This window comes from Panulirus ornatus, chromosome 20 (assembly GCF_036320965.1).
Source record: "Panulirus ornatus isolate Po-2019 chromosome 20, ASM3632096v1, whole genome shotgun sequence".
Classification (NCBI taxonomy): Eukaryota; Metazoa; Arthropoda; class Malacostraca; order Decapoda; family Palinuridae; genus Panulirus; species Panulirus ornatus.
Window position 1 is genome coordinate 10818631 of NC_092243.1, and position 9853 is coordinate 10828483.

Genomic DNA, 9853 nt, shown 5'->3' on the forward strand with positions numbered 1-9853 from the left:
TGGTTTGGGCACATGGAGAGAATGAGTGAGGAAAGATTGACCAAGAGGATATATGTGTCGGAGGTGGAGGGAACGAGGAGAAGAGGGAGACCAAATTGGAGGTGGAAAGATGGAGTGAAAAAGATTTTATGTGATCGGGGCCTGAACATGCAGGAGGGTGAAAGGAGGGCAAGGAATAGAGTGAATTGGAGCGATGTGGTATACAGGGGTTGACGTGCTGTCAGTGGATTGAATCAAGGCATGTGAAGCGTCTGGGGTAAACCATGGAAAGCTGTGTAGGTGTGTATATTTGCGTGTGTGGACGTATGTATATACATGTGTATGGGGGGGGGGGGGGTTGGGCCATTTCTTTCGTCTGTTTCCTTGCGCTACCTCGCAAACGCGGGAGACAGCGACAAAGTATAATAAAATAAATAAATAAATAATATATATATATATATATATATATATATATATATATATATATATAAATATAACAGTCAGTTGATATACATCAAAGAGACGAAGCTAGGACGCCATTTGGTAAACATATATATAAACGTATATATATATATATATATATATTGTCTTATGCAATATGACGATTACATAACATCCTTGTTTTGGAAAATCATTGCTAAAACTGACTACATGGTGCCACATATACGTACATGTTATACAAAAAAAAGAGAATCATTTATCACATGCGACTCCCATGACCTGCCACTGACGCACATACACGACTCATGATAAAAGTCATTACCAAGGGCACCACCACCTCCTCCTCCTGTGACATTTACGTGCCCCATGGCGATTGATCGGAGCGGCGAGCCCTGGCAATAATCACGCACTGGTGATAACTTTTCCTCCGCCACCTATCATCTACATACCTTCCACTCCTGGTTGTAAATCACGGGTTCAGTTACGCAAGTTTCTCGTTCTTATCTTCCCTTTTCAATCTAATACAATTCAATTCACATATACATTCTTTTTTTTAAAGGCTATTAAGTCTCATCAATGTGTGTTTTGATTTTAAGTAGAATAATAGTAGGATTTACCTCAATTTATAGATTTTTTTTTTCTCTTAAAATGTGTTAAAAGTACAGAGGCATTTTATGATGATAATACGAGAGTGATACAAACGTGAAACTTAGCAATGTTTATTGATTGGACGAATAACTATATGGAATACAATATACTTATGTAAGAAGTTCTTTAGTCAATTACAATGGAATGATCTAATATATATATATATATATATATATATATATATATATATATATATATATATATATATATATATATATATATCGTGTGTGTGTGTGTGTGTGTGTGTGTGTAAAGACCAAACGTGCTGTCAAAGGTGAGCTTCCTAACTGTTTGCTGAGTTCATCCTTTGGTTGCTTTAGTCTCTTGTGGGAGACTGAGAATCATTTCTCCCAAGTTTGTTCTGAGGTAGAATTTCACAACCATAAAATCCCCTGTGTGGCGGTGCCTACTGGGGATCGACTGTGAATAAACGATATACAGCAAACTCTTCCAAACTAACGGAGGAGTCGCGACCATATGGCTTCCCTCTGACTTTGGAGATGATGTAGCCATTCCCATTGGACTTCCCTCCTCGCGCGAAGATAAAAGACGACACAAGAACCAAGCCAGAGGTTTATAATTTGATGATATGAGGTGACGTGATGTCTAGAAAGTCTCCGTGTGCAGGTCCCAACCAAGGGAACGTATCCTCTGACCAAAACAGTCAACTGGGTCAGATCCTCTGTGATCAGCCGAAAACAAATGAGAGAATGCAGGGACAAAACATAACTCAACTCTCCTCATACGCAAGGGAGATCAAAGAACTCTGACTGCCAGTTTGGTATAGACAGAAAGAGATCCTCAACACTCTATAATAATAAGTTAAGCAGAATCCTTTTGAAGCCCAGGATTGGACACATTTTTAGCTGTTGTTAAACCACAGAATGAAGCTACGAGCGAATGAACACGCAGCTTAAGAATAGACCACCATACAGGATGTCGTTTAAGATAATAATGATAATAATAATCCACAGGAAGAGCAGCCAGAAAACTGACCCTTCCTTTCGCGAAGATATTTCAAATTTTGGGGCAAATGGGTGACCGACTTAACACTGGCATTTGCGAGCTGGATTCTTACGTGAAGATACAGACACAACTGAACCAGTTATTGGGGCGGAGGGTGTACGAAATGGAAGACTTACAACCATACACCAAAGCATCCGTACACCCAGGGGACATCCTCAGGCAAAAACACACACAGTGGTCCCTACTTGTTCGGTGTCTAAACCCCAACCATCTTCTCAGATCCCAGACGGAAGGACGAAATAGCCAGCGTACAGTTTTTGTAGAGAACCGCATGATAGTCTTCCAGTAACAATAACAATGATACGTCAGACATAGTATAGATTAACTAGCGTCCTTATTTGCTGTTTCAAGCTAACGTGATGAAAGTAACAAGAAGATGCATACCAACAACACACTCTCTGGAGGCTATGGACGTATTAATGCAGTAGACAACACACACACACACACACACTACCGTTCTACGACCAACGACAGTGTAATCACACACACACACACACCCTCGACCCTAGTGACTTCTCATCATTCATTGAAGCAGACGAGATTGGCAAGCCAAGACATTAAAGAAGAAATCAGACACCTTTCAATCCTGTTTGTGGTAGTGGAAGAGATTAGAAACTCTTTGAGATTAGTGGGGTTAGATTTTCTATTCTCGCTATTTTTAATTCAATTCTTTTTGACATTACCAACTCTATAACACCCTGCAGTTCCACTTCACAACTGAGAACCCATACTTGTCAAAAAAAGAAAAAATGTAACCCAATCCATCCCAAACTAGACAATATAAAGAGTAATGAGCTATCACTCATCCTACTGTACTAAGATGGGATGGCTTCATCATACAAACAGTTTATATAAGTTTATACAGAAAAGAGCCTAGAGCATCTGAAAGAAGACCCGCCATTTTTAGGTGCAATTAAACCAGAAAAAGAAACACTGGAATTCAAAGTGGCTGATTAAAAGTACTGGCAAAAATAGCAGAAAAGCCCCAGCCCATCATCAGAGCAGTGAAAGCTGAGGGGGAGGAAAAAAATGCTAAGTTTACCTAAAGGTCACCAATACGCAACAAGCAACGCGCACGCTGCACGCAAAGGAAAAACTCAAGTGTAAACAAGGCTCTTCAAACAAAAAGACAGAGGCAGCAGAACACACACACACACACACACACACACACACACACACACACACACACACACACACACACACACACAAGTCCCTGCTGTGTGGTCAACCCACCTGCTTTTCACCTCCCTCGTATTCCCGTTTGTGAATCTTTCAAAATTCTTCCTTTCTACTTTACAATTTCACCCATAGAAACAAGTCCTCTTATTCTAACCAATACTTCAACTACTACTAATACTACAACCTCTATAACTACTACTACTACTACGATAGATATCTTTGGATATCTTAGAGTATATATAGATAAGGTTTCCAAAATATTCTAAGGCGATTGCTCTGCCCTCTTTTTTTTTATGAAATTTTAAAACAATGATGATTACCTGGTTTCCAGCCTCTTACAAGCGAAAAAGGCAACCGTGATAACCACCATACAAAGAACTTGGAAGCTCACAAATGCTACATATGCTCTGGTCATTAACAATAATATATATATATATATATATATATATATATATATATATATATATATATATATATATATATATATATATATATATATGTGTGTGTGTGTGTGTGTGTGTGTAAATATAAATATATATATATATATATATATATATATATATATATATATATATATATATATATATATATATATATATATATATATACTTCATGCCCCAGGAGTCCCTTCTATCCTTAAGAAGCTCCTGCAGCACATAGGAAGTTGGCCACTTCCACTGGTTTGGGACCACAATTCGTAAAGTGTCGCGATGTTGTGTGTGTGTGCCTCTATGTGCAAAGAGTGCAGGATATTTCAGAAGTAAGTTCTTGGTGTCTTCTTTAAGGCTGCTACAACTTGGGCATGAAGGGTCTGGGAATATATGTTAAAACGGTGTTTGTATTGGTGTAGTGACGAGTGATATTCAAGGAGTAAGTAGGAAAGAGTGACTTCTGTTTGTCTGGGGTATGTGGTCCCTCGGGACTTAGTGTGTTTCATTTTCTCTCGTGATTATCAGCATATATATATATATATATATATATATATATATATATATATATATATATATATTTTATTTATTTATATTTTATTATACTTTGTCGCTGTCTCCCGCGTTTGCGAGGTAGCGCAAGGAAACAGACGAAAGAAATGGCCCCCCCCCATACACATGTATATACATACGTCCACACACGCAAATATACATACCTACACAGCTTTCCATGGTTTACCCCAGACGCTTCACATGCCCTGCTTCAATCCACTGACAGCACGTCAACCCCGGTATACCACATCGCTCCAATTCACTCTATTCCTTGCCCTCCTTTCACCCTCCTGCATGTTCAGGCCCCGATCACACAAAATCTTTTTCACTCCATCTTTCCACCTCCAATTTGGTCTCCCTCTTCTCCTTGTTCCCTCCACCTCCGACACATATATCCTCTTGGTCAATCTTTCCTCACTCATCCTCTCCATGTGCCCAAACCACTTCAAAACACCCTCTTCTGCTCTCTCAACCACGCTCTTTTTATTTCCACACATCTCTCTTGCCCTTACGTTACTCACTCGATCAAACCACCTCACACCACACACTGTCCTCAAACATCTCATTTCCAACACATCCATCCTCCTGCGCACAGCTCTATCCATAGCCCACGCCTCGCAACCATACAACATTGTTGGAACCACTATTCCTTCAAACATACCCATTTTTGCTTTCCGAGATAATGTTCTCGACTTCCACACATTCTTCAAGGCCCCCAGGATTTTCGCCCCCTCCCCCACCCTATGATCCACTTCCGCTTCCATGGTTCCATCCGCTGCCAGATCCACTCCCAGATATCTAAAACACTTCACTTCCTCCAGTTTTTCTCCATTCAAACTCACCTCCCAATTGACTTGACCCTCAACCCTACTGTACCTAATAACCTTGCTCTTATTCACATTTACTCTTAACTTTCTTCTTCCACACACTTTTCCAAACTCAGTCACCAGCTTCTGCAGTTTCTCACATGAATCAGCCACCAGCGCTGTATCATCAGCGAACAACAACTGACTCACTTCCCAAGCTCTCTCATCCCCAACAGACTTCATACTTGCCCCTCTTTCCAAAACTCTTGCATTTACCTCCCTAACAACCCCATCCATAAACAAATTAAACAACCATGGAGACATCACACACCCCTGCCGCAAACCTACATTCACTGAGAACCAATCACTTTCCTCTCTTCCTACACGTACACATGCCTTACATCCTCGATAAAAACTTTTCACTGCTTCTAACAACTTTCCTCCCACACCATATATTCTTAATACCTTCCACAGAGCATCTCTATCAACTCTATCATATGCCTTCTCCAGATCCATAAATGCTACATACAAATCCATTTGCTTTTCTAAGTATTTCTCACATACATTCTTCAAAGCAAACACCTGATCCACACATCCTCTACCACTTCTGAAACCACACTGCTCTTCCCCAATCTGATGCTCTGTACATGCCTTCACCCTCTCAATCAATATCCTCCCATATATATATATATATATATATATATATATATATATATATATATATATATATATATATATATATATATATATATATATATGTGAAGAGTCTGGGGTAAACCATGGAAAGCTGTGTAGGTATGTATATTTGCGTGTGTGGACGTGTATGTATATACATGTGTATGGGGGTGGGTTGGGCCATTTCTTTCGTCTGTTTCCTTGCGCTGCCTCGCAAACGCGGGAGACAGCGACAAAGCAAAAAAAAAAAAAAAAAAAAAAATATATATATATATATATATATATATATATATATATATATATATATATATATATATATATTTATATATATATATATATATATATATATATATATATATATATATATATATATATATATATATATATATATATATATATATATATATATATATATATATATATTAGTGTGTGTGTGTGTGTTGCTTTGAGATTACATGGCGAGGCTGCTTCACTGGAAGTACATTCTCCTCAAAAAACTTCTTATTCCAGAGGAGTCTACATTTCTCTACCACTGGAAGTAGCGCACTCCTGGGCTGCAGGAGCTTTTAGAAGAGCCCTGGGTAACTCTAGGATTTCCTCATAGAGACTGTTCCAGGGGTAATGATAAACAATGATTATCACAGAGCTAGAAATAGGTATGGGACATTAGAGACATACGTATCATAACATCATCTGAAAAAGGCTAAACAAAAACAAATGAGCCGCATAAGAATGAGCTTGATACGTTAAACTCGTATAAAGAAATTATAAATGAAACGGAGATTCATTCCGCATAATATCAAATGCTAAACAAAAACAAATGAGCCGTATAAGAATGAGCTTAATACGTCAAACTCGTATAAAGAAATTATAAATGAAACGGGAGATTCATTCCGCACAATATTAAACCTTTGGATAGAAACTGTCAATACCATTTGGCCCGGAGGGTACATTGGGTTCATCACTGGCTCCTGTGATGTGAGAACCTAGGCAGGAAATCTCTCCACTGGTTCGTATGATTACATGTTACACGAAATAGTGCTTTTTGTATTATGATAGATGTCGGGAGATCAGTGGAAGGAGAAAGGCTCTAAGAAAAGATATCACATATGATGTATCAACATAAATGGAAATGATATTCGTCCCAAGTCTCGAAACATTTTCCCTTATCTTCTTAAATTAATACGCTGACTTCAGCAATGGCTAATACATCGACTTTCACGTCTCCTTTCTCTTCGATTCTTCTCGGGAAACTTTTGAGAAGAGAGAGGCAAATATAGGCTTCTGTTACACACAAGCCACGGCTGCCTATGTTATCTTCAATGACTCCACGGTAACATTTTCTAAACTTGGGAGCACAGTATCACATGAAACCTTCAAATCATGCAACTCGTCCGAAAAAGGAAAAAGAAATTCAGATAATTTTTAGACCATATATTGCATGACCGATTTCTATATTAGTTTCAGTTATCAGTTGTTCAAATAACTTCTTTAGCTGTGTTTCACATGTTTAGTGTCATTAAATTCCTTTCTAGTTGACGAAGGTGACACGCATCTCGATGATCAAAAGATATCATCAGTGTCTTCGAAGGGAATTCGAAAATATGCCTTCTAGGACCTTGCTTCTAGACAACTACCTATATCAAATACCATTCTGTGTAAAACTATCATAGGAAAAGGCGAATCTACTATGTAGGAAATGAACAATTACGGTTTTCATAACAAATATACTGCGTCGAGATTAGGGGAGTATAGAGCACTGGTCGAGTTTTTGGAGATAGGCTTCGATGGGTGACTATAAGTGGCGAGAGCTATAATGCCTCTCCATCGGCGTTATTTGTCGATACTCAGTCGTGATAGACTTAAAACGCCAGTGATCTGTTTGCTAATGTCTTGAATACCACAACAAGAGTGTCTTTAAAAATGGAGCTAATTAGTTACGCACCATCCGTAATTACCGGTACGTAAATAGCGATTTTTCGTTGGGCGTTACATAGGTTTAGTTAGTGTTCGGTGTGTCTCAAGAATCAGAGGGATTCAACCTTTTTTTTTTTTTTTCTTTTTCCACGATGTTATGAACGCTGGTCTCTGTCAACAGTCTCGCTGCCTAGCAACCTCTTTTTTTTTCTTTTTTTTTCTCCTCGCGTAATTCCGTCAAAAGACTTCTTAAGGCTTCATTTGCAGCAGAGAATTACTGTCACTGCGATAGATAGAGAGTTTTGACATGCCACACTTTTTGCACTTATAGTTCATTCTCATCTCTCGTGTTTCCGTCCTCTATATTGCTTGGCAATTACGTAATTGCTTAGCATTTAAAGATAATTTGCTTACTATTTTTAGCAGTATATCATCATCCCTCCAATGTAGGGAAAGGAATGATTAAGTCATATGATATGAGGAATTTTGTAATGAGTGTGAGGATCAGTGAGTTATTATCTACAGGTTAACAATAACTAACATTTCAGTACATCATCTTTAAAGGAAGATAAAGTATACTTGTTTTTCTTGTGAAGAAAAAGGATCAATGGTATGTGAAGTAGTGTGGGAGGTCGTGAATTTGCTGCCGGGGTACAAGAAGTCTACACAAATTTTTTCCGTCTCAAGTGGTCTTAGAATGCATACCAAAAATACAAATTTAAGGAGACGGGTGGACATAAGAATACACAGAGAACCTCCGCCCTCTTCCTTCTCATCTACTTGATTGATATACATCATGTACATGTGATCACTGTGGTCATGTGAGGAAATGAGGATATCAAAATGGAATATATGGCACTAGATAAAGATACTGACAAAGACCACAGCATTGTCATTTCCCCTTTTTCCACGGAGACATTTAGGGCATGAGCAACATCGCTTCATGGTGGTCTTGAGCCTTGTTTATTTGCTGTTTATCTAACACGAAGACCAGCCGCGAACAGGAGGTGGCCTTGGCAGCGGGTTCTCACTGTGGGAACACACTTGAAGAGATCCTCTTCAGAATAATCTGTTACACATGCACTTACGGGAGATTCCAACATCTTTAGGTCTTCCGCGCCCACACTTCCAGCCCTCGTCCTTGGAAACGGAGACTCCAGGGGGGGGGGGGCGTTCCAAGCCCTCTAAGGACCTCTCAGACACTCTTAGAACGTCCTCAGAAGAAGTTGAGACTCTCCCACTCCCGAAGAACGTATCTCCTGAAGACGGTGAGTCGTGCGAGGCAGGGGCAGTAGGCGGCCAGGGATGTGACTACGACTCCCAGCATGTACGACCACCCGAAGCTGCACTCCCCTGGCCAGTACACTGAAGACGACCCTCCACACTCTACCCGAGCCAGGGGTGAGCCCAGGCCCAGGGGGAAGAGCACTAGTGCTACGCTCTGCGACATTACTGAAAGGAGAGAAGTGGAACGGTCGTCATATTACTCGGGACCCAGAGAACTCTGGAGACAACAGCCCTATTTGTGAAAGCAGCTTGGCGGAAGTGCATTAACTTGAGCTACCAATTCAGTGTGAGAGACTTTGTGAGGGTAATTCAAGGACACTTTGTAATATCATTGTGATAGTGGTTGCTGGGGATGACGTTACAGGTGAAAATAAAGATAAACCACAACGACATGTAAGGTAACATCTGTGAGGAAGATTGACTAGATGATTATATACATAAGAAGAAACAAACGACATATCAGTCATGAGGGAAAGAGAAAGTGGAAGATCATATTTTCATAAGAAGAAAACAGATAACTAAAATAGAAAACGAATGGGGAAGAAACCGTCACGGGTAGGAATCGTAGATGAAAAAATATCACACGGCAAACTATCATCTTTGTAGGGTGGGGGAAAGAGAACTGAATGATTATACTACGTAAATAGGGAGAAACTAGGCGAGAAAACAAGGAGAGACTGACCAAGGCAGAGAACGAGAGACTTGCAACACAGGTAGACCTAATGTGGAATTCGTAAAAGCGATGGATAATTTAAGGATTAGTATAAGGAAAGATTTTGTCGGTTGCTAGAGTTTTTAAGCCTAATTCACCTGCCAGGGCCATTAAAGCCGCCAAACTAAGTTACCGAAATATCTTTAACAATTTCTTCGGGTCTTAAAGATATTTCTAAGACCACATCCATTCTCACGATGCAT

The 9853-nt window shown here is 39.5% G+C and overlaps 1 protein-coding gene across 1 annotated transcript in view; it reads right to left on the minus strand.

The window, feature by feature from the left end:
* Positions 1 to 6060: 6060 nt before the first annotated feature.
* Positions 6061 to 9853, minus strand: part of LOC139755926 (uncharacterized) — a 34255-nt gene continuing 30462 nt past the window's right edge. The window contains 1 exon segment of the mRNA XM_071674696.1: positions 6061 to 9103. Within this exon segment, the coding sequence (XP_071530797.1) occupies positions 8868 to 9103 (236 nt within the window). The 3' untranslated portion in view covers positions 6061 to 8867.